The sequence below is a fragment of the Mytilus edulis genome, chromosome 5 (assembly GCF_963676685.1).
Source record: "Mytilus edulis chromosome 5, xbMytEdul2.2, whole genome shotgun sequence".
Classification (NCBI taxonomy): Eukaryota; Metazoa; Mollusca; class Bivalvia; order Mytilida; family Mytilidae; genus Mytilus; species Mytilus edulis.
This window is the reverse complement of record NC_092348.1, coordinates 30,318,149-30,345,458: the sequence shown is the minus strand read 5'-3', so window position 1 is coordinate 30,345,458 and position 27,310 is coordinate 30,318,149. Positions and strand designations below refer to the sequence as shown.

Here is a 27,310-nt window from a genome sequence, read left to right as displayed (position 1 = left end):
TATTACAATACACAACAAAACAAGTTCAGTCAGGATATCTGCTGTGTAATTTTTACAATGCCAGATGGAACTCAGGAGACTGATTTTGATTGCCAATGCTCAGATGCTGTAGAAGATCTAGATAATTGTTTGGAAACCAATGACGAACAATTAGTATCACCTATTATCAAAATACAATCGAAGAAAGGCGAAATGACGTTTGAGGTAAAGTATAATGGCTTTCTGCATGCGGGAAAAGCTGATGACAACGATTTGTCTGCAATTCAGTTAGATTCTGGTTTACTGTTGGATATTTTATATAAAATGCAATTATATAAAATGCAATTTAAATCGTACAACCTAGGATCTTTTTTTCTAAACCAACCTGTTTTATTCACGGCACGGCTATTCCAATACTGTAAATCTAGCTAGAAGACATTTGACACATTTATGTTTCACTGACTAACATCATTCCGTTTAAAAGAAAGAAAATATTTCCATTGTTCGAATGTTCAATAAGAAATTCATATATGTCGAAATCTAACTAAAACATACTTATAAAAGAACTATTGTTATACTTGTTATATATAAGCTTTGGATTTTAAATATTTTGGCCCCGAGCATCACTGAAGAGACATGTACTGTCGAAATGCGCATCTGGTGCAAGAAATTTGGTACTGTTAACTTAATTATATATGCTGATGAGAAATAAATATGTCTTCATACATTTAAGTTGCCAATGCGCGTGTATGTGCCCATAGTATCACATGATCAGAGCCTGTTATCAACACTGAAGTTATCAATTAAAGGTCAGAAATGGAGATCAGGAATATCACTTCCAGACATTCAACTACCGAAAATACAAGTAAGTGAAATTAATTCTTTTTGGTGTTATAAATGCAATAGATTCATTGAAGGGAAATTGTGAAACGACTATATGTTTTACCATTCCAAAAAGCTATTCATTTTTTTTTCTTGAAAGCTTTAAACTTTTTGGTTAAAAAAGATGTTTTGACATAGGGGTTATTTTCAAGTTTAGATGAATTTGTCGATGCGTGCTAATACCATTTTTATAGCTTACATTGTCACCCTATTATTTTTTTGTGATTGCTTGAAGCAAGTTATCTTCAAAGGTAGTAGTCATTTGAAGTTTTATATAAGAAGTCCGATAGATTTGCTTGAAACGTTGTTTGATAGAAATATATAAAAATTCTCTTTTTCATGTGATTTTGATGTCAACTGTGTTGATGTAGGAGCCTTGATCAAATGCCATTTCATTTTGCCATGTTCTTATGGACTTTCCGATTTGATTTTCCTCTGAGTTCAGTATTTTTGTGATTTTGCTTTTTCTGCTGAGTCCAATGTAGACAACACGCATATCTACGAACCCTTTTATAAGCCTTGTATCTGAAATAAGTTCAAAAACTTTTTACTTAAGTGTCATGTGTTTTGTACTAAGTATGCAGGATGAAGAAAGTAAAAAAATGCAATTCAGAACTGTCAGCAGTCTCCATTATATCGTCAGGTACAAATAAGTTTTTGCGTATGCTTAACAAAAGCCTTACAATACATAAAGAATAATAATGCTTTTAAAATTTGTATCGCATGATACAATTTGATTGTTTTTATTTATCTGAGTACGTTTTTTTTTATTTATTAACAATTTTCCCAGGTTTGGTTGTTTTTCTGATATTGGTTAACATCTGACTACTTATTTTATTGATTTTGTATTAACATATAGATATAGGAAGATGTGGTGTGAGTGCCAATAAGACAACTCTCCATCCAAATAACAATTTAAAAATTAAACCATTATTGGTTAAAGTACGGCCTTCAACACGGAGCCTTGGCTCACACCGAACAACAAGCTATAAAGGGCCCCAAAATTACTAGTGTAAAACCATTCAAACGGGAAAACCAACGGTCTAATCTATATAAACAAAACGAGAAACGAGAAACACGTATATATTACATAAACAAACGACAACTACTGTACATCAGATTCCTGACTTAGGACAGGTGCAAACATTTGCAGCGGGATTAAACGTTTTAATGGATCCAAACATTCTCCTTTTTTCTGAAACAATAGCATAACATCACAACATAGAAAAACATACGATAAAATATCAATTGGCAGACTTAACTCAATCAAAAAACGTATGATTACACAATGAACGAATAAATTTGATCTGCGATATCTGAATACAAATGCACAGTTAATTAAATATTAGAGACAAACATTCATGACCAAAAGGCTAACAAACAAATTCAAACACACTGAGAAATATTTAACCAATCAATGTTCACTTTAGAAAAAAACCGGTTTTTTATAATCTTGAAGTTTATACAAATGTTGTAAGAATAAGTGAAAAATTGAAGATATTACAAATAATCAAAGCTGGTGTACAGACAAGATCCATATAAATAAAAAATGACAAAAAAGCATTATAAACAGTATCAAAAGGTCGAATTAACAAGAAAATACGATTTGAGAGTACTCGCAGTTACTGACAGCTAGTTAAAAGCCAAAACCAATTAATAGTAAAAAATCATGCATCAGAGACTAAAATCGACTAAAACACATCACGGGGATTTAGTATTTTAACGTCATTAATAGTCAAAGAAGACATGACTTGTGCAATGCAAAAAATAAATGTATCGACAGGTAGTAGTATAGTGAAGAGCGACTTCTATAAAAATAAAAGTTAACGTGGCTGAGTCCCCTATACATCTCGCCTCAAAAGATAATGAAATTTAGTTATGTTTTAATTTGCTAATGACAAAATCAATATTAGTGCCAATGTGAACTATATTCAGAGATCTAATTACAATATTGGTACGATAACCCTTACTTATAAGTTTGTTTAAAGGTTCGATGAGTTTACAAGGATCACATAGTGATTTCCTCGCTTTAAGTACAATATTACCATAAAATTTAGGATGTGAAATACCATTTTTAATAAGCTTTCTACAGGTATAGCCAAATTTACTAATCAAATCTTTGTATCTATGAAAGAATTTAGTAAAAGTTTTAAGTAATTTATGGTATCGAAATCTCTGACACAACAATTTACCAGTGATGCATTGATTACGTTCGTTAAAATCTATGACATCAGAACACACACGGGCAAACCGAACGAGTTGTGATATATAAACACCGTATGATGGAGCCAAAGGCACATCGCCGTCTAAAAAAGGAAAATTAACAATAGGAAATGATATGCATTTTTCATAGGCCAAATTTATTCCGTGAGTGTATGTTAACTTTTTGCTTGAAATGTCTTTATATTGAGTTAAGCCATTTCAGTATGTCTTTACATGTTAGTTATGGAACACTTTTATATAAGACTCATTAAAGGTAATGGACGAATGTTTGTGCATATGAAAGCATGTAACCCCACTGCATTTGTTTGCACCTGTCCTTAATCAGAAACCTGATGTTCAGTGATTGTCGTTTGTTGATGTAGCTCATAGGTGTTTCTCTTGCTTGCTTTTTATATGAATTAAACTGTTGGTTTTCCTGTTTGAATGGTTTAACACTAGTCATGTGTAGGGCCCTTTACAGCTTGGTGTTCAGTGTGAGCCATGTGTCCGTGTTGAAGACCATACTTTTACCTATAATGATTTACTTGGATGAATAGTTGTCTTCTTTGCACTCATACCACATCTTCTTATATATTGATCTGATTAAAAACAAATCATATATATATGGCAGATTTTTTAAATAAATATTCTGGCCCCTACTTTATTATCTTGTCTTATCAGATATGAAACAAAATTAGCTGGTCCAAGATGCATTTTTTGTAACCATTTACAAAGGTATGAAATTTAAACAGAGGGTCCAGCAAGAATTTTTTAAGCCATACGAAGTAAACGTACTACATCATGTTAACACCTCTATATTCTTTAATCAGCCATCGATTATAATGATATTATATTTTCATATTGATAACTAAATTTCTATTTGACTGCTATATTTGTTTGAAGTGGTATGTGTATCTTATAGAAAGGTGATTTGTATTATAAAAGATGAACTACGTTTGGGTGTGAAAAGCTGATGCTGAGTGGTGGCGAGGAAGGAACGATTTTGTGTAATTATTTTTTTTGTGTTTGGGGGGGGGGGAGAGAAAACAAATATTCCGGGTGTAGCTTGAGTGAACACAAATAATCTGACCGCCTTCGTGTAGAAAAAACTACAAAATAAATTGGAATATATGTTTTTGTTGTTTTTTTAAAAGATGAGATTAATGAATAAGTGATAGCATACATTAAATGTACGGACACATGTGTCCCTTTGACACATAAAGAGGATCTAAATAATTGGTCTCTTCTGAAAGGTAAAGTGGATAACAACTGAAAAGTTCCAGAAACAATTTCCAAATGTTCCAGAAGGGGTGCGAAACGCGGTATACTGCACGGGTTTTGCTATGTGATACGTGGTACGCGATACAAGGTTGATGATACAGACTTGTGAAAAGAACATTTACATTAGATATACAAAATTTCGGGATTTAGTACTAAATACAATATGACAAAATTTAGTGTTGAAAGCAAACTCAATTCGACAGCAATTACACGACACAATGTTGCTTGATTTTTTCCCTCAATACATTTAAAGGTTCTTAAATATAATTAACGGTACCAATTTTTCAGCACAAAATGCGCTCTTTGACAATAAGTGTCTTTACGATGTTGATATCGTAGCTAAATACTTGAAATCACAATTGTTTAAAAAAAAAAGATGGCATGTCAATAAGAACAAAAAAGGAAAAGCCAAAAGAAAAGAAAACAGACGGATAAAAGATTTCCAGTGTTGTCTGCTTCTACGTGTTCCATGAAACATTCAGTTAACCAAATATGGTCTCCATGTAGCACTATAAATCAGTGTCTACCTATCGATCAATCACAGTTTATATATTCTATAACTTAGTCCTTCATAATTTAATCTGTATGTTAATGTTATACCTAGGGTGTAGCCTTTGTTGGAGTAGAAATACCCACTCACCAAATGGATAAGATCCAGTGCGTTGCTGTTGCGAGACACAAACTTCATGAAATAGAGGGAGCTTTTGGAGGGAAAACTGCTGTTGCGACAAAGGTAACATAATCATAGTACACACCAATGATAACTCACTAGAACAGACCCGGGCATTTAGAGCTTGGTTCAAAATATGCAAACTGTTGCAAGGAAAACTTTTGTAAACGATTTCATGTCTGGAGAATTTTAGAAAAGGTATTAAATTCATAGGTGTTCGGAAACAGTTTAAGCCTTCTCCCTTGCTTCCAAAGTCTGTTACTGATTAATTTTTTTTCTGTTAAATTCCATTATTTTGGCGTTTCTGTATACTATGTACATACATACATGTATGTTTCTTCTCCTAGGCGATCACTGCTATATTATATAGAGAGTTTATACATCAACGTGACTGATGATAATTATTGTCCTGTTCCCGATTACTCATATAAAATGTATGTGCAAGTTTAAATCCAGAAGTCCAGTTTGAATTAAAAGCAAAATCGCGGGCATTTTAAGCTTTGTTGAATGTAAATAAACTATTTTGAATTAATTTTTGTTAAAGATTTTATGTCTGGAGAATTTCAGAAATGACATCAAGAATCATATAGTACATTGAGACAGGACAATATGTTTAGCTCCTCTCTCTCTTTTACAAAGTCCGTAATCACAATGTATATTGTTTTCTTTCATATTCCATTATTTTAGCGTTTCTGTATACTATGAACATACGTATCTATATTTTAAATATTAAAGTGTATTTCCTTTTCTGTTACTATTAATTCTAAGTTTCTTCTCCATAACGATCACTGCTATTTTATAAAGACAGTCTCTATATATTATAGAAGTATATTAACCATAGTATAATATTAATCATAATATAATATTAATCATAGTATACATGCAGATAAACGCGAAAATAATTGTCCTGCCCCTGTCCGAGTACGATTGATTCTCAATGATAAACCGAAAGTCATATATGACTTAAAAGTCTGTTTGAATACGGAATCAATATCCGGACGCCTTTATTTTCGTTTTTTCTCAAAAAGTAACACAAACTGAATAGTCATAAATATGGATGACAAATGTGACTATGCACTTCACCTATAAAACATGATGACTAATGTATTTGGAAGGAAGAGAAGCGAAACACAAAATGAAGTGTTCTCGTTTAATAGTATCGAAATCAATATAATACAATTATAAAACATTACATTGATGGGAGAACCACGATACTTCAATGATTGATAAGTGAATAAATGTCTTAATAAAAAGCAAGATCTGATAACACTTCCGGAACACCCGAGTCGAGTTGGTCAATTTTTAGTTTCCTATGCTGTGTCTTGTGTACTGTTGTTTGTCGTTGATTGATGTAGATGAAAGGTACAATGTCCAGTTCATTGGTTTTATAAGAACTCTTTTTTGTGATGACCTTGTTTCTCCTTGTCATATTTTTATAAGAAGATGGGCATGACGGTCCTCATTGCTCTTTGAACATTGTATGCTTTTTGGCATTTTTGCATTTCAACTTTGTTTTAATCGAGCGTGTATGTTTTGTCTTTTTGTCGTTTAAATGATTGTTCGTATACAAAATCTGAATCCTGGTATCTTTGTTGAAATAATTTGATACAGATGATACGACTGTTCTGTACTCGCAGTATCTGCATTTGGTCGGATCTGTGCAAGATAGGATGTCAACAAAAACAATCATGGAAAGCCAAAAGAAAAGAAAACAGATGTGATTAAAGATTTTCCAGTGTTTTCTGCTTCTACGTGTTCCATAAAACATTCAGTTAACCAATTCGGTCTCCATGTAGCACTATAAATCAGTGTCTACCTATCGATCAATCACAGTTTATATATTCTATAACTTAGTCCTTCATAATTTAATCTGTATGTTAATGTAATACCTAGGGTGTAGCCTTTGTTGGAGTAGAAATACCCACTAACCAAATGGATAAGATCCAGTGCGTTGCTGTTGCGAGACACAAACCTCATGAAATAGAGGTCGATGTAGAAGGGACAGTTTTAGAACCAGCATTTGACAGAAATGTCAAAATTAAGTTTCCACAGGGAGCTTTTGGTGGGAAAACTACTGTTGCAACAAAGGTAACATTATCATAGTACACAATAATGATAACTTACTAGAACAGACCCGGGCATTTAGAGCTTGGTTCAAAATATGCAAACTGTTGCAAGGAAAACTTTTGTAAACGATTTCATGTCTGGAGAATTTTAGAAAAGGTATTAAATTCAAAAGTATTCGTAAACAGTTTAAGCCTTCTCCCTTGCTTCCAAAGTCTGTTACTGATTAAAAAAAAATCTGCTAAATTCAATTATTTTGACGTTTCTGTATACTATGAACATACATACATGTATATTTCGTCTAATAGGCGATCACTGTTATATTATATTTGTTTTGTTTTTTTGTCGTTTAAATGATTGTTTGTATACATAATCTGAATCTTTGTTGAAATGATTTGATATAGATGATACGACTGTTCTGTACTTGCAGTATCTGCATTTGGTCGGAACTGTGCAATTACTCAATGTACTAATTATAACACATATTTGTCGAATTAATGATTTTTACTCAGGCGATTTTTTTTTTATTGTTTTACAAGTTGAGATGTTTTTGAAAATATTTTTAGGACAAAAAAACTTGCACCATTCTTGTATTGGTATTTAGCAGTCAAAGTCCTCAATGCTCCTCAACTTCATACTTGATTTGGCCTTTTTAACATTTTTGGTTTCGAGCGTCACTGATAAGTCTTTTGTAGACGAAACGCACGTCTGACGTATAAATAATATTTAGTCCTGATATGTATGTTGAGTTTTTTCATCAAATGACACTAGTTTAATCAATTGTATTTTGTATATTCAAGGAATTACTATGGACTCATGCAGAACTCAAAAAGGCATCAGAGAAACACAAGGAGTTACAAAATATCAAACCAGCTGGTTCTTGTATAGAAATAGCATGCGAAAATTCAACAAAGAAAGATTCTGATTTCGCGATGTATGATTTTGGATGTTTTGGTAAGTGGTACAGTATTTATTGAAAATGCTTGTTCTAATATTTTTTGGTTTTTCTTCTTTTTCTTTCATGTGCATGAGTTATTTTGATATATGAATATCTACAGAAACAATATACGGAAAGTGATAAATATTTCTTCTTTATTACCTAGTTGACAAAACAATACGAATCAAACAGTCCGTTAACCAAGAGACTCTTAACAGATGTAGCAGATGGTTTGTCAACAATCTTAACCCTGACGAAAATGCATTGCAATTTAAAGATGTCTTTGGTAGTGAATTTATGGAAGTCCTGAAGGTTTGTTAAATGATGAATTACATACGGCAACCTGAAAAGTTCAGATTCACTCAAACAATAACTGTTTACTCAAAAAGAGTGCAAAAGTTCATTATTTGTTAAAAAAAAAAAAACAGAAACAAAACCAAAAAAAAAGAGCAGGTAATATCAAAAGGATAATTCAAAGAAATAAAGCGTATCATTGCCAAATCGTAAAACGTAAAAACATAATTTAAACTAGAGGCTCTAAAGAGCCTGTGTCGCTCACCTTGGTCTATGTGCATATTAAACAAAGGACACAAATGGATTCATGACAAAATTGTATTTTGGTGATGGTGATGTGTTTGAAGTTCTTACTTTACTGAACGATTTTGCTTCTTACAATTATATCTATCATGAACTTTGCCCATTAGTAACAGAGAACTATATTTGGTAAAAATTTACATAAATTTACCAAATTAATGAAAATTGTTAAAAATTGACTATAAAGGGCAATAACTCCTTAAGGGGTCAATTGACCATTTAGGTCATGTTGACTTATTTGTAGATCTTACTTTGCTGAACATTATTGCTGTTTACAGTTTATCGCTATCTATAATAGTATTCAAGATAACCAAAAACGGCAAAATTTCTTTACAAATTACCAATTGGAGGGCAGCAACCCAACAACCAGTTGTCCAATTCATCTGAAAAATTCAGGGCAGATAGATATTGACTTGATTAACAATTTAACTCCTTGTCAGATTTGCTCTAGATGCTTTGGTTTCATAGTTATAAGCAAAAAACTGCATTTTACCCCAATGTTCTATTTTTAGCCGTGGCGGCCATCTTGGTTGAATGGCCAGGTCATCGGACACATTTTTCAAACTAGATACCCCAAAGATGATTGTGGCCTAGTAGTTTCAGTGGAGATTTTGTAAAAGATTACTTAGATTTATGAAAAATGGTTAAAGATTGACTATAAAGGGCAATAACTCCTAAAGGGGTCAACTGACCATTTTGGTCATGTTGACTTATTTGTAGATCTTACTTTGCTGAACATTATTGCTGTTTACAATTTATCTCTATCTATAATAATATTCAAGATAATAACCAAAAACAGCAAAAATTTCTTCAAAATTACCAATTCAGGGGCAGCAACCCAACAACCGATTGACCGATTCATCTGAAAATTTCAGGGCAGATAGTTCTTGACCTGATAAACATTTTTATCTCGTCAGATTTCCTCAAAATGCTTTGGTTTTTGAGTTATAAGCCAAAAACTGCATTTTACCCCTATGTTCTATTTTTAGCGGTGGCGGCCATCTTGGTTGGTTGACCAGGTCACGCCACACATTTTTTAAACTAGATACCCCAAAGATGATTGTGGCCAAGTTTGGATTAATTTGGCCAAGTAGTTTCAGAGGAGAAGATTTTTGTAAAAGATTACTTTAATTTACGAAAAATGGTTAAAAATTGACTATAAAGGGCAATAACTCCTAAACGGGTCAACTGACCATTTTGGTCATGTTGACTTATTTGTAGATCTTACTTTGCTGAACATTATTGCTGTTTACAGTTTATCTCTATCTATAATAATATTCAAGATAATAACCAAAAACAGCAAAATTTCCTCAAAATTACCAATTCAGGGGCAGCAACCCAACAACCGATTGACCGATTCATCTGAAAATTTTAGGGCAGATAGATCTTGACCTGATAAACATTTTTATCCCGTCAGATTTCCTCAAAATGCTTTGGTTTTTGAGTTATAAGCCAAAAACTGCATTTTACCCCTTTGTTCTATTTTTAGCCGTGGCGGCCATCTTGGTTGGTTGACCAGGTCACGCCACACATTTTTTAAACTAGATACCCCAAAGATGATTGTGGCCAAGTTTGGATTAATTTGGCCAAGTAGTTTCAGAGGAGAAGATTTTTGTAAAAGATTACTTTAATTAACGAAAAATGGTTAAAAATTGACTATAAAGGGCAATAACTCCTAAACGGGTCAACTGACCATTTTGGTCATGTTGACTTATTTGTAGATCTTACTTTGCTGAACATTATTGCTGTTTACAGTTTATCTCTATCTATAATAATATTCAAGATAATAACCAAAAACAGCAAAATTTCCTCAAAATTACCAATTCAGGGGCAGCAACCCAACAACCGATTGACCGATTCATCTGAAAATTTTAGGGCAGATAGATCTTGACCTGATAAACATTTTTATCCCGTCAGATTTCCTCAAAATGCTTTGGTTTTTGAGTTATAAGCCAAAAACTGCATTTTACCCCTTTGTTCTATTTTTAGCCGTGGCGGCCATCTTGGTTGGTTGACCAGGTCACGCCACACATTTTTTAAACTAGATACCCCAAAGATGATTGTGGCCAAGTTTGGATTAATTTGGCCAAGTAGTTTCAGAGGAGAAGATTTTTGTAAAAGATTACTTTAATTAACGAAAAATGGTTAAAAATTGACTATAAAGGGCAATAACTCCTAAACGGGTCAACTGACCATTTTGGTCATGTTGACTTATTTGTAGATCTTACTTTGCTGAACATTATTGCTGTTTACAGTTTATCTCTAACTATAATAATATTCAAGATAATAACCAAAAACAGCAAAATTTCTTCAAAATTACCAATTCAGGGGCAGCAACCCAACAACCGATTGACCGATTCATCTGAAAATTTCAGGGCAGATAGATCTTGACCTGATAAACATTTTTACCCCATGTCAGATTTGCTCTAAATGCTTTGGTTTTTGAGTTATAAGCCAAAAACTGCATTTTACCCCTATGTTCTATTTTTAGCCGTGGCGGCCATCTTGGTTGGTTGACCGGGTCACGCCACACATTTTTTAAACTAGATACCCCAATGATGATTGTGGCCAAGTTTGGTTTGATTTGGCCCAGTAGTTTCAGAGGAGAAGATTTTTGTAAAAGTTAACGACGACGGACGACGACGACGGACGACGACGACGACGACGACGGACGACGACGACGACGACGGACGACGACGGACGACGGACGCCAAGTGATGAGAAAAGCTCACTTGGCCCTTCGGGCCAGGTGAGCTAAAAACGATACACAAGAAAAATTAACAAACAAAAATTCGGGCTTCAAGGATTCCGCAAACTAATCAGAATCTGTTCTGATAATGCTAGCCATAAAATTTATCATGAATAGTAATAATTCCTTTCTTAGTGATGTATCCATATATAGGAGACATGTAAGGATTTGACGAAAGAAATCAACATCAAATCTTGCCAAAGAAATAAGCAAACTCTGGCTGTATGATTTAAGTAATCTGTAATGTATAAAAAAAATTGTGTTTATACTACCTCATGGTATTTTATGTGTAAAATTGTATATGCTTTTTGAATTTGCAGACTAAAGAGACAGATGGGGACAAGAATCGCTTAATACTCCGTCATTTGCACGATGTTGATTCTGATGTTGACTTCGATAATTTTCTAGTCGAAATGATTTCTTCGCAGCCAAATGTGTCACATAAATTAAATTCTGTAAAATCTCAAGTCAAGCTGTCTAGAAAAACTGAAAACAACGACTTCGAGGACAAGTTTGCATGTGAATTTGATCCAGGTATGACGATTTATAGTAAAACAGTTACACATTAAAAAAGTAGATTATATACTTTGTCTTCTTCCGACCGACAGTAAAATGCTTCCAAAGTGAGGCGTCCATTTGGATGTGCGGGATGTATCAACTTTGCAGCCACATCCGGTCAGAATGGGGACATTAAATCCGATGCCTAGAATAAAGAGAGTGCTATGCCCTTTGAAGAAAAAATATCTTTGCAACAACTCTTTGAGTGGTCGATCCGTATGTGGCCTGTTGCGAGATAAAATTTATGTCCCTATCCAATATACCCTCATTTTCTAGTGTCATTCCAAATTTACTCAACCATAATCCCGGAACGCCTCTATTACATAACCTACCAATTGTATTTATTGTTATTTTGTTCTCGCCCATACATGTAACATGCATGATCTATTTTCAATGGACGTAAGGCAAACTGCAATCAATCCTACATCCGTCACTTGAAACTTTAGTTGTTAAAATTTAAATCATTGCCTCTATTTTTTTCTATTTAAAAGAAATCGACAAAGTTTACGAACATTTACGCAAAAAGAAATATCTACGTTACCGCTTGCTCATTATGGAAGTGGGATAACATGAGACAAGTAAAAGTACAAGTATAGATAAAGCAAACAATTATATGGAACATTCTATTTGTACAACAGTTGGCTGTTATAATGATAAATGGAGTTATGGGATATGCAATTTATAAAAAAGCAACATCTAGAGCCAAGGCTCAGTGTTGAAGACCGTACATTGACCTATGGTTTACTTTTTTAAACTGTTATTTGATTGGAGAGTTGTCTTATTGTCACTCACATCACATCTTCCTATACATGTATCTACTTAACGCCATCAAAACATCAAAGTATTTGTAGTATAAGTATCACACTAACATTTCAGTCTCTAGTACATATTTGTTTAAGTCTTAAAAATATTATTCTTCGGTAGAAAATTCAAACCACAATGAAATAAGGTGGTGCGGTAAAATTGCCAATTTATCAACTTTCCACCAAAGACAAAATGACGGAAATGTTAGTTTGCTTACGTTAATACTTCATTTTAGATCTCCAAATAAATATTCGATTATATGAACTGGATATTCGAAAATATGTTTTGTCACCAAAATCCTAATAGGCACGTATCATCATAGTGTGTCACTTGTGTCCGTTCAACCGTCAATCCCGCACTTGGTATATAGGGTGTTTACGGCTAATTATTTAGCACTACAGTCTTTTTGCTTCGGGTTTAAATTACATACATGGTGTTACATCTTATATTAAAGCTGCACATATCTTCTGGATTTTCTTTAGTTTTTGTTCATGACAGGTTGCTTGATTAGGCATTTTGATAAAATATAAAAGGCACGCAGAGTACAGACTCCAGCTTCCATCTCCTAAATGTGGAATTTCAAGATGGAACCTTTATATTTGGCAGTTTGTTTTACTTATAAAGAATGCATATCTTTTGTAAATAATTTTCCACAAATGACAGACATTTTGTGAAATGTTGCGTACAGTTTGCAATGTTTGTCTTGCTTGCTGGGCAACCAACTGACACATTTACACCACACAGTGTACGCTATACTTATGTATGTAGCAAATTTTATTAAGAATTTGATCGATTTCAGAAATTTCCTTTGATTTTTTTTTTTTTTTTTTTAGAATGTGTATTTTATCAGGATCATAATTTACACTCATAATTTTCACAACTAACAGAATGTTCAACCTTTTTTTAACTGGTGCATCTAATGTGTCTTCAATAAACAACTGTTTTCAAAATTGTATTGTATAGTCCCGAACATGCATGAACTATTTGCCGCTGAACGTTAAACAACTATCAAACGCCGAGCAATTATAAAATTGTTAACTGGATCAGATTTTTAAAGTACTCTTTTTCTGCATTGATGAAGCGATGACCGCAGCTTCAGTGTCTTAAAAGATGGAGTTAAAAACTCAGTTATTCAAATTAATCACACGTCAAAATTTTCATGTTATTTCCACGTGAGCTTTCCAAAATATGAAAATTACTTGAATTTAACGTGTACCTAATTCCGGTGATATATGCATGAACTAGTCTATTATAAGATATACGTGGAACCAACCAGTTAAAGCAAGTTTCAAGTATATATAAATAAAAAAGATGTGGTATGACTGCCAATGAGACAACACTTCACAAGAGACCTAAATGACAACTAAATGTCATCGTACGGCCTTTAATAATGAGAAAAGCCTATACCGCATAGTCAGCCCCAAAATGGCAATGAAAAACAATTCAAACGAGAACACTAACGGCCTTATTTATATAAAACAATGAACAAAAAACAAATATGTAACACATAAACTAGGTTGGTCCCTTCCGTAAAACATTCAGTATGCCTTCGGAATATACAAATATTAACCAAAAATTTCAATAACGACCAGGAAACAGACTACACATAAACAAATCACAACCACTGAATTACAATATGCTCAAATTAAGCTAAAATTAATGTCAATTCATTTGAGTGAAATTTCTATGAGCGGGACGAAATATTTCATATTGCATTACTAGGAAATTTACGACACCCGACAGAGGAAGTGAAAATAAAATAAACACTATCAGATTCCGACACATATTTTGTTTTCCATTTCTTTGATTAGGAATTACGTTACATTCTGTATTCAATAACGTCACACGTTTTTGGTCAAATTCTAAGGGTATCAATCAACTTCGAAACCATTTATCTCAAAAACAAGGATGGTGACATATAAGTTTCTATACGTGTATCGATTAAGTATGCAATCCTGGATCTTATGTTAGTTTTTTGTTTTTCTCCGTATATCAGAACATAGCCATCCATTGGAAAATCTAAAAAAAAAAGTAAGCCGAAATATAGGCATTTCCCATATATACCTTAGTAAATTTGTCGCCAAAATTGACGTTTTCTTATGAAAATACCAAGAAAACAAAAATGGTGACCCCCATTTGTTATTACATATTCCGATGTAACTCGATTCAAAGAACACGTGTGCCAAAAAATTTGGAAATCGGGAGATATGCCATTCGGTATCGTGTTACCTTAAACCAGGGATTCTACTTGGTGAAGAATCACCAATCGAGTACTCGTTGAATTTACATATTGCTACTCTCGAACTCGTTTGGATAAAATATTCAAAAAGGAAACACAAATCTACACCAGTTTTACGTTTCATGGGTACTAGTCGTTGGAACGTAAACCCTCAACATTATCAAATCGAAAAAGATTAAAGTCGCAAGAATTCTATTCAAAAATGAATGGCTAATTTACTAAATGTACTGATTATGTAAAGTTGCAATAGTCATACCATAGACAAACAAACTGATTTATCAAACAACAATTTGTGGATCGTAAATCTACACATGATCTCAATTAAACGTATTAACTACTGATGAAATTTTCAACACAGGGAGCAACGAATTTTTTCTTACATAGTAATATTATGCTTTTTCGTTAACAAGTACAACTTTCTCACGTCACTTATAGTTCTGCTGATGAAATTTTTGCTTCGACGGTACAGATGTAGTATAATAACTAAAAGACGATAATCTAACAATGGATGCTGTGAAAAGGTGCACTTGTTCTTATCCAAGATCTTTCCGGAGGAATTTTAAACGACTATTCAACGCAAACATTCTAAACATAAATGAATATTGACTAATTTTCGTGGAGGCGCTTTAAATAAAAGTGTTTTTTTTTCTTTAGGAGGACAACAACCTGCTAACAGGAACCCGCGACTTTTATTGTATCATTTTTGGTATTCGATACGTGATACTTCCCCATACGAGATTTTTGCTTCTTTTCAATAATACTAGATTCGCAATAACAGTACATTTTTTTTTATGTTAAATGCTATATTTAGTGTGTTTTCATACTCATAATAACTTACCTCAGTAGCTTGTGTTGAAGTTTTGTAGTAATAAAACATCAAAAGTAGTTGACCAAAATTATGAGGTTGTAGAAGCATTGTAATTTTCGACGGGCATTCATGTGTTGTCGACGTCTTAAAAAGCAACGGATAAGCTTTATATCAAATACATTTGAAATGAAATAAATGTAAAATCAAACTCAAAATTTTAGGACCAATGTTAACCCTTCGTGAACAAACACAAATCGGTAACCATTGTTGAGTATAGTGAGTTCAATTCATTTATGCGGTAACGACGCATTCAAAATTTACAATATTCACAATCATGACGAAGAAGAGGCTTTATTTTTAGAGGAGCGGTAATTAATTTGAAAGTATAAAGATACACTTAATACATTTTATATGTCAATTGAAGAACAAAACTATAAAGAAGCATATAATATAATGGTATGCTGATCATTACTAATTTAATAGATTTTGTAAAGAAGGAGGGTACCATTCGTGTAGTTTCAAAGTTTTCCGGAAAGAGTTGGGAGGTTGTACCGATTGAGGCATCTGCAGAACATCAAACAAGGCATCTGAAACTTCCGTCAGGAAATGATAACTATCAGTGAGTGCATAATCATTAATATCAATTATTTTTTTCTGGAGTATGAATCTGGGAAATCTTACAAAGGTAGTGATAGTTATTTGTGTGTTTTAAACTAACAGTAATTGAAATAGTGATCAAGAATTTAAACATATTTATACTTTTACAGTTGGTTATGAAATTGATGTGTGGCTGAGACAAATGACATTTCCCATAGCATTTCGTTTTAATGTTCCCACTTAACATCATATCTCATTCGAAAGCGTATCTTCTCTTTTATTGTTTTTGCTTGATCATCAATACTCTTACGTGCAATTTTCATAAAATCACAATCGCTTTTTTATATTGTTTTTTATTAAAAAAAATGTTTTACTAGCTTCAGTAACTGCGAGTACTCGTAATCGTACATTCGTGTTTATTTGACTTGTTGGTAATATCTGTAATTCCTTTTTTTTTTTCATTTACTGTTTACTTATTTATATATCTAGTTTCACTATTTTTAATATCTTCCACCTTTGGTACGTGTTTGATTTGACGATACATTTGCACTTCTGTTCTCTTACTATGAACAACACAATTATTTATTATTTATTATTTTGTATTATTTATTACCGTATTCCATTGTATACCATACTTCAGAACTATTCTATTTTCCTTCGGCGGTATTTTGTCTAAGATTATGGTTGTTTTTCTAATATTGCTTTACACTTGATGAACCCGCTGAATTTGTAACATCCCAGCGGCACCAGCATATGGAGTATATGTATATGCTCACAGTATGTTGATTTTGTTGAACGAGGAATACTGCTTTCTCAAAAGTTGCTAATACAGGGCTATGAATCAATCAAATTAAGGTAATCACTCAAGACATTTTACGGTCGTCTTCATGAGCTGATTGCTATTATGACAGAATTGTGTCAAAAATCATAACTGATAGTCTTCCGCAGTCATAATTACCTTCCATCATTACCGAACTGAACAAAGAAATAACACGAAGGGTGCCGTATATATTGCAGAAAATGCTTACCTTACCGTAGCACCGGATTTCGCCTCCGGTTTTTAGTACAGCTCGTGTTGTTTCTTAATTATTATTTATAACTGTTGATGTAGATTTCCTTTGATTTTGTGAGTCTGTTTATTCCTTGGTTTTATAAAGTAAGACCGTTGGTTTTTCTATTTGAATGGTTTTACACTAGTTATTTGTTGAACCCTTTAAAGCTTGCTATTCAGTGTGAGCCAGATACCCGTGTTGAGTACCATACTTTGAAGTATAAAATTTTACTTTTATTAATTGTGACTTGAGTTTGCACTCATTCTACATCTTATATCTATTTACAAAGATAAAACCTTGAACAGAAGAATGTAAACGTAAATAATATGTGTTCATTCTTTCTGCAGAATTTTAGGACTAGTTGTTCCATATAACATTTCAAACGAAGATGCTTGTAAAGCAGCTGAGATCCTTGAAGAATTGAGTTGCGTCACTAATGTTTCAATAATCTGTCGTCAAAAGCATTCAGATCCTCATGAAGTCATTATTGAATGTGTGAAATCTGAAAATGTAGAAAACACATTGCAACACTTGGATTCTATCGGTTATAATGATGGACCGGCTGAGAGTGCAGAGTTTGATGTTATTGATGGAGAAGAGATCGAAATAAAGTTCGAATCAAATCTTTATTTAAAGCGTCTAAAACGTTCTCTGCTGAAGATTAAATTTTACAAGCATCTCCAATGCAATAGATATTCTGAATACTTAGAAGTCGTCAGCAATGAAGATCAAGGTCCAGACATTAACTACCATGGCTATCTTAAGTACAGTGTACCTCCGGGTCGACTGTCCTTAACAAGAACGGGGTCGCTTGTGGTGTACGTTCCAAAGGTATGCTCAGTATTCTAATACTATGTTTATTGCTTGCAAATCAGTGCTTATAGCAACAAATTTGTCCATAAATGAAGCTTTTTTACGGAAATTATTATTAAAAGAGCAAAATATACATGTTGCTTAAATTTTAACGTCTTGATATGTGTCAATGTCGCTTATCTCAAAAAGGTTATAGGGCTTGATTCAAGATTGATGTGTATTTTATGCTTCCTGTAAGTTTACTGTAAAAACACCAATAAGTGTATTTATTGATTGCACACCATATTTCTTTCCGGGTACATAATATTCCATTTAAAATGGTATGGGAGTCTAAAATAAAAATGATAGAATTTGTTCATACTTTGCAAAAACGTAGTATCTATTAATATATGTTGAAAATATGATAAAAATTATAGGTCGCCGCTTATTTTTTCAAGCTTCAGGACATGACAAAATGACAAATTTTGTATGGATTGTTCAGGAAAAACACCATTTGGTGATTTGAAACTAAACAAAATGATAGAATTTTGTTAAATACTTAAGGAAAATATAGCTTTCAGACAATGCTTTGAGAATATCAAAAGAAAAGATAGGGTCACCGTACGTTTTTTCCCGCTAAAATACAAAATAGGAATATTCCATGTAGAATCCTTCAGAAAATGCACTGTTTTAGAGTTACCTCCCCTTAAAATGCCAATTAAAACAAATGAAAACAACCAAAAATAATTGATATTTGCCAAAATATTAATATTTATAAGTTATATTCTTATAAATTGGTCCTTTAAAATGAAAATTCACATTAAATATCTGCATTCCTGCAGCAAATTTTGCTAACTTAATAGAAAATCTAGACCTTTGGTTCTCAGATTTTTACAATCCAAGATGGAGGAAGACACCCATACTACCTTAAGACTAATTGATTGATTGTTAGATTTCGGATGTAGACTTTTTACTTCAGTCACTCTTAGTTATATCATGGTGGTCAGTTTTTATTTGAAGAGGAATCCGTAGAGCCCACAGAGAACATCTAATTTCGGCCAATAAACAAGAAATGCAGTCAATTGGACCCAGCGGCACCAGCATATTGAGTATATGTGTCTCAATTGATACGTTACTCTTGAGCTAGCTCAAAGTACGTTGATTGTGCTGAACGAGAAATACTGCTTTCTCAAAATTTGCTTAGACAGGGCTATGAATCAATCAAATTAAGGTCATCACTCAAGAAATTTTCCAGAAGCTATCATCAGATGAATGGCCATTATCACAAAAGTGTGTCAGATAGTTATCACAGGTACTAGGACTAAAATTTAGAGTTTCGTCTACATTATACTGATCAGTGACGTTCATATCAAAATATTTATAAAGCCAAACAAGTACAAAGTTGAAGAGCATTGAGGATCCAAAATTCCAAAATATTGGGCTAAATACGGCTATGGTAATCTATGCCTGGGATAATAAAATCCTTAGTTTTTCGAAAATTTTAAAGCTTTGTAAACAGGAAATTTATAAAAATGACCACATTATATTAATGTCAACACAGAAATCATATCTGATATTCTTACTTAGTCATAACAACATTCAATTAACACCGAACTGAACAAAGAAATAACACGACGTGTGCCGTATACGGTGCAGGAAATGCTTACCCTTCCGGAGCACCTGATTTCATTCCCGGTTTTTAGCAGAGTTCTTTTTTTTTTATTTATTTATAACTGTTGATGTAAATGTACGGAAGCCGATAAGGGCCATTCAAAAAAAATATTTTATGTCGTTATTACGACATAGCATGTCGTAATTTCGACATAACATGTCGTTATTACGACATCGCTATGTCGTAATTTCGACATAACATGTCGTTATAACGACATCGCTATGTCGTAATAACGACATATCATGTCGTAATAACGACATCACCATGTCGTTTTAACGACATAGCTATGTCGTAATAACGACATCGCTATATTTAAAAGAATATGTATTATGATTTGCAAGAGACTAAATGACAAAGAAATTAACAATTATACGTCATCATAATGTCCCGATAATTATAAAAGTCCCCGCATGGTCAGCTATAAAAGAGGGAAGAAAGCTACCAGAGGGAGAGTCCCCGAAATGCTGTGTGGCAGACAGTGTTATTATTCAATTATTAGCTCCCTTGGTAAAACTCCAAATTTCATATTTAATGTATTCTATTGTTAGATAATTTACATGAAGCTTAATAAGTATATATTTGTTAATTGCATAGCTTTTGCTATTTGAGTTCATTGGTTAAAGATATTTATTTATATTGTAAAGTTTAATATTTGCATCGTCGCAAAATCTTTGGTTACCTTCTTTGGATACCTTCAGTGAGAAACTTATATATGTTATAGATACCAATTTAGATTTACATGGCCCATAGTGCTAAGGCTGTACAGTCAGACAAAGTCGTTTAGATTAACAAGTTACCGGTCGTAGAATAGCTATGCAGTCACACATGTTGGAAGAATGAAATGTGGAATTATTAGAGGACTGAAAATATACAACCAAGTCAAGCCAAGCTTTCCATCTCCCTTTAAATAAGCGCAAACTGCATGGCTTCTTGGTATAAGGGGGTATTGAAGTATTGTTAGCTCTATTTCTACTTTCAAACGTTGGGCACGCGCGATGTTCCTACAACCCCCAGGATTTAAAACAGAATCTTCGAAATTTCATCCGCAAAACATAATAAAAATGTTAGAAAACACGAACCAATATTAAAACAAATTCAATATATGTTTTGAATTATGTTTTTATAGCTCTTGATCATCTCCTAAGTAATATTTAGTGTATTTGAGGATTAAAAAAAGAAAGCTATGTGAAAAAAACGGATGTCCCCATCCAACGTTACATTTATGAAAAACTGTTTTAACTGTTATGTATAGTGATCCTATTTCTTATTCTGTGATCTTCTTGATTTTTGACAGGAACAACGACATATATCGGTTCTTTGTGGCGTTAAAGCCTTTATTTTACCAAATTTCATTTGACTCGACTGCATACTATAGTAGAAAATGAATAAAAATAGTAAGACAATAATAATATCTAACAAAAGTACAAACATTTGCCTCGTGTGAGTTCAAATATTGCTGATTCAATAAAATCTTCTCTACACAGTCGGTTATAAAATGACATCCCAAAACGAACAGAACCAGAATCAACCAACAATATAAAAAACAGAATAAAACTTGCAAAAATTAATCGAAGTCAAAGACCCTCTTCGACGTCGCATTTTAAGTGTAACGTGTTGTAAGGATTATCGTGCCCAACATTTGAAAGTAGCATTAGAGCAATTGATACTTTAATTCACCCTAATTACAAGAAACCAGGCAGTATGCGCTTATTTTGAGGGAGATGGGATGCTTAGCTGGCAAGTTGTGCTCGCATATATACTTATAGATTATCGTTGATCATCTCAACGAGATTGATTTTCTCGCTTGAGCTGGTACAGCGAAAGTGAGAAAAGCAATCGAGTTGAGATGACCAATGATAATCTATTTATCGCTATTTTACCTATGACGACGTTGTCAATTTCATGTCAATTTCGTTAGCAACGCCACGTGGTCTCCTTAGTTTCTAGTGATAATTTTTCCATCTCAAGCGAGAAGCATGATATGAAAATTATCACAAAAAAAGATGAAATGAAAAATGCACAAAATAGCGATATATAGGTTTATCTACCTCCTTTGTCTATACAGCAATTTGACAAACGTTAATTAATTAACCTCAATTTTTTTTATAAAATATATAAGTTTCTCACTGAAGGTATTCAAAGAAGGTATCCAAAGATTTTGCGACGATGCAAATATTAAACTTTACAATATAAATAAATATCTTTAACCAATGAATTCAAATAGCAAAAGCTATGCAATTAACAAATATGTACTTATTAAGCTTCATGTAAATTATTTAACAATAAAATGCATTAAATATGAAATTTTTAGTTTTACCAAGGGAGCTAATAATTGAATAATAACACTGTCTGCCACACAGCATTTCGGGGACTCTCCCTCTGGTATCTTTCCTCCCTCTTTTATAGCTGACTTTGCGGGGGCTTTTCTAATTATTGGGGGCATTATGATGACGTATAGTTGTTAATATCTGTGTCATTTAGTCTATTGGCAATCATAATACATATTTTTTTATATATAGCGATGTCGTTATTACGACATAGCGATGTCGTTTTAACGACTTAGTGATGTCGTTATTACGACATGATATGTCGAAATTACGACATGATATGTCGAAATTACGACAAAGCGATGTCGTTATAACGACATGTTATGTCGAAATTACGACATAGCGATGTCGTAATAACGACATGTTATGTCGAAATTACGACATGCTATGTCGTAATTACGACATAATTTTTTTTTTTGAATGGCCCTTATCGGCTTCCGTATAAATGTCCTTTGGTTTTGTGAATCTTTGTTTACTTCTTGGTTTGATCGTTAGTGTCTTAGTTCAAAATCGACGGTCAGAGTACATGAAATAATAAACACCAACACAAAGTTTAGCAGTGGGCATCAACAATACAAACCAGCATTCAAAATCAAACCTGTTATTTCCTTGACACATATTCTTATATCATTGGAGCACCATTTTTCAATTGTGTTATTGTATTTGTGTTATTGGAAAGGCATACCAACTTTTGTCGCATCATCCAACCTAAACACAACGTTTAGAAAACTATAATATATAACACCAATTGTTCTTGGCGGGATTTTGTAAGTTGTATTGGAAACACTAAAAATTTAAATCAAAAACAATTCTAACTACACAGTTTATTAAAATAGATTATTATGTATATTTTCATTGGAACCAGTGGATTTTGGTTTGTGTAAACAGTAGTTTTCTTTTAAACAATAATTATAGTGTGTACTATTTGTCAATAATTATTATTGATATGTATCCGGTTTATTTTTTAATCATTCTGCTAGCCTTTGGAGGATATGGTGCGCAACTTTCCATATACACTTGATGTTCCAGGTATGTTCATGTAAATTGTCATGTACCAATTTTTGTTGATTTCGTTAACATATACGAATTAAGAGTTTAAACTATTAAACACGTACAAATATTCTTAAATGTGTAGAATGCCCTTCCACTTGAATGGAGACTTTTCAATACCACAAAATCGTATATCTACGCAGTGGCGGATCCAGAGGGGGGTTCCGGGGTGCGCACCCCCCCCCCCCTTTATTTTTGCCGATCAATGCATTTGTATCGGGACATATGTTTTGCACCCCCCCTTTGCCCTGGGTTAGCACCCCCCCCCTTTCGAAAATTCCTGCATCCGCCCCTGCTACGACAATATAATGTTTAATCAATCCCCGTCGTAAATTCACATTAAAAATAAATAAATCAACAGACAATTTTGACAGATATCTGATATTTTTTACTCTTTTTACTCTTTTCTGTAAAACACAATACTATTATATCTTGTTTTAAATACCATCTTTAGAAATGAATAACAATAGAAAGGTTTGTGACTCATAAAAACACGTTTAATACATATGTTTCTTCAATTTATGTTTTACAGTGAAGGCATTGGCTAAGTTCATCGCTTGGCAGTTAACATGCACAATTTTTATTTCAACAAAATGGGTGAAACTTGGTAGGTATCTCACTGGCGGCAACACTCATCTGTTTCATCACATCTGTAAAACTATTGACAAAAAAGCAACAACAGCACCACAACGAGAGCGATGCGAACACTTCATTTTATATTGGGCAAATCATCATGCATCTGAAGAATCGGATAAGGTAATAAAAATATTACTTTTTATGTTAGTACGTCTATATTCATATACATCAGTATTTCATGTTAAGATAACGTAGACAAAAGGCTAATTTTATATTTAAAAAAAAAGAAATATTACAAATGTATTACATGTACAAGTATATTGATCATAAAAAAATAATACTCAGAATATGAAACTGGAAAGTTTTTCTACTTTTTTTCCTGCCACTTTAGTAAAGAAATTAACGGCAAAGTTGAGTTGATAGCTTTTAAACCATGTTTATTCTACCATTTTCTACATAACAAAACGTATGTACCAAGACAGGAATATGATAGTTGTTATCCATTGCTTTAATGTGTTTGAGCTTTGGTATTGTCAATTGTATCTGGACTTTAATTTTGAATTTTCCTCGGAGTTCAGTATTTTTTAATTTTTACATTTATCATTAATACTATAAATTATAAACATTTTCTTGTTTTTCTTCGTACACATGTTTGCATGCCTTAACGACTGCAAAAATTTGTCTTGTATTGATATCACGAAGATTTCATCTGCACGGTGGTGCAAAAGTCTGATAAGACTTTAAAATATAATAATGTTTTATCTGCTTTTTATGATAACCAAACACAAAAGTACATTCAGAACGGATAAATTAAAGTCTGGTGCAATCATGCAACATATTTCTATTTCAAAATATTTTAAAAACCATCCATTTCAACTCACTACCAAGTGTGTTAAAATATTCGACATTTGTATCTGATATATTCAGACTCCATTTATAAATACATGTGTCCACCCACCATCATGTCAGTGGTTACAACGCTGCTTGTCAATTAATTCAACTTTATCTTAAATTAGGATTAAACAATCTGTATATACAAAATTGCAATTTATTTAGTCATCGATGTGTTTAAGCATCACCGCTCTTTAACAATTTGTACATTGGATACCAATGTCGATTCTCCCGCCTTCTTACATTGACTTCAACCGTATTATGAACGTCATAATGGGACATTTTACAATAATTAAAAACAAATCTTATTAAATCGAAAATATTTTCAGTCGAAAAGCTAAATAAACTAAATTTTCCATTCCATTTAAAAACGAGCAATGCATTTTTCAAAACATTAAGACAATCATTTAAGATTTTTACATTTTAGATGTAACGCGTCTTCTGATTGTCTGACGTCGATTTTTATCATATCATAGACACAACTTTGTCATGTGACAATGGCGCCATCGACGTTTTTTCATGATTAACGCCGATTTAAAATGGAATTTATAATTGAATTATTAGAAATAACTGTAATATTATGTCAGTCTATTCGAAATAACATAAAAAAAAATGTGATGCACACTGTTAAATAACCCGCTACGGGCGTTATTGAGTGTTCACCAAATTTTTATTGTTATTTCTTCATAGACAGAACAATATTAGTCATTCCTTAAATAAAAACAGGTATTCAGGAAAAGTATAAAGAATGGAATAAATTTATATTTACAACTCACATGGTCTTTATATGATTAGGAGAACCACTTAGGTCAGTTTGTACTACGGTGCGTTTAATTGTGGTTTTGTTTTAAGGTTGAGAAGATAATCAAGTCCCATCATGATCCAAACATGGAATCAGATGCGCATCAGTTCATCAAGCCATACCTTCCTGGGAAAGGTATAACTAAAATGTCATCACATAATAACCTTTAATTCAATATCTGAATCGTTCAGTCGTTTATCTAAATTGATTACTCTTGTGTTTGCATGTTCAAATGTCATACAATTATTAAATAAGAGCCTTGGTTGGTCTTAACGAAACAGAAACGAGATTTACTATATTGTTCACTTAACGAATGTTTCGTTCTTTTATACTCGCTAATTTCTATATAGGAACAATGACTTCATTTAAATTGATCTAGATTCAGAAATTTTAAATGAAATCAAATTGCCTTTCAAACGTCATCATATTGAAATATGTTACTATTTTTAAGCTATTGTTGTAATAAAATTATTGGTACAGACTACTCTTTACTAATTTTAAAATTAATTCTAACTGCAGGGATATTTTCAAACGATAGCTTAGAGAAAATGGCATTCGCAATAGCTGGTGAATGGGAATCAATGGCGAAAAAACTTGGTTTTACAAATGATGAAATAAATGAAATAAAAAATAATCAACCATTAGCAGTCAGACAGACACTACGAATGTTAGATATATGGCGACTATCAGATAGTGCGATACAGAAAGGCACAGATCTTGTGAAGAATTTCCTTGAAACAGCTAAGTCAGCACAGTGTGGAGCAAAATTGCTCACCATCATATCTAGAAATATAAATTAATCAACGAATAATCATAGCAACAAAAACAAGTTTAAATGAAAATATTGTATATGCATGTAGATAATAAATTGTTATTTGAAGTGACACGGGTTATGTTCTTCTCATATATGTTATGATACTAAACCCCTAACGGGAAGGATTGTGCCTGATGTTCATATGATGAAATCATAATCTTTCAGTCAGTTTAATTAAAGTCTGGAGCTGGCATGTCAGTTAACTGCTAGTAGTCTGTTGTTATTTATGTATTATTGTCATTTTGTTTATTTTCTTTGGTTACATCTTCTGACATCAGACTCGGACTTCTCTTGAACTGAATTTTAATGTGCGTATTGTTATGCTTTTACTTTTCTACATTAGTTAGAGGTATTGGGGAGGGTTGAGATCTCACAAACATGTTTAACCCCGCCGCATTTGTGCGCCTGTCCCAAGTCAGGAGCCTCTGGCTTTTGTTAGTCTTGTATTATTTTAATTTTAGTTTCTTGTGTACAATTTGGAAATTAGTATGCCGTTCATTATCACTGGACTAGTATATATTTGTTAAGGGGCCAGCTGAAGGACGCCTCCGGGTGCCGGAATTTCTCGCTACATTGAAGACCTGTTGGTGAGCGTCTGATTTTGGTCGGGTTGATGTCTCTTTTACACATTCCCCATTTCCATTCTCAATTTTATGTCTTTTTAGGAGAATGATAGTTATGACAGACATTTACTTTTGATTACTAGTAGTTCAAAAAAAGAAATTTAGTAAACGTTCTTGGTACAATCATTTCTGCAGTACCCTGATGAAAGAATAAACAATAATGTAAACTGAATTGCAAGTATGTGATGAATCTTTATATCACCAAGACAGATATGTCTTCAAGTTATAATTGTTTGCCCACCTTTTGTGAAAAATAAATAACGACATATAATAAATGATGTAGAAGAAAGGCAATTCATATACTTTTTGTGGAAAAAGGTTGTTCTGGTGTCTATAGTATCAGGTTT

General features: G+C 32.8%; 1 protein-coding gene across 1 annotated transcript; it reads left to right on the top strand.

The window, feature by feature from the left end:
* On the top strand, positions 1–26,407 carry LOC139523436 (uncharacterized). The gene is made up of 12 exons (XM_071317481.1): positions 1–204; positions 713–844; positions 6,908–7,102; positions 7,879–8,032; positions 8,182–8,327; positions 11,679–11,892; positions 16,251–16,386; positions 17,764–18,247; positions 23,188–23,236; positions 23,790–24,013; positions 25,577–25,661; positions 26,046–26,407. Exons 1-12 carry the CDS (start codon positions 58–60, stop codon positions 26,324–26,326), a joined length of 2,247 nt encoding a protein of 748 aa, XP_071173582.1. The 5' UTR covers positions 1–57; the 3' UTR covers positions 26,327–26,407.
* Positions 26,408–27,310: the final 903 nt, after the last annotated feature.

Excerpts from the sequence above, each read along its gene's own strand:
- LOC139523436 (XM_071317481.1), top strand. The coding sequence starts at position 58 with ATGCCAGATGGAACTCAGGAGACTGATTTTGATTGCCAATGCTCAGAT. Across the intron at positions 16,387-17,763 it reads TCAGGAAATGATAACTATCA|AATTTTAGGACTAGTTGTTC; the intron begins GTGAGTGCATAA and ends TTCTTTCTGCAG. Across the intron at positions 25,662-26,045 it reads GCCATACCTTCCTGGGAAAG|GGATATTTTCAAACGATAGC; the intron begins GTATAACTAAAA and ends TTCTAACTGCAG.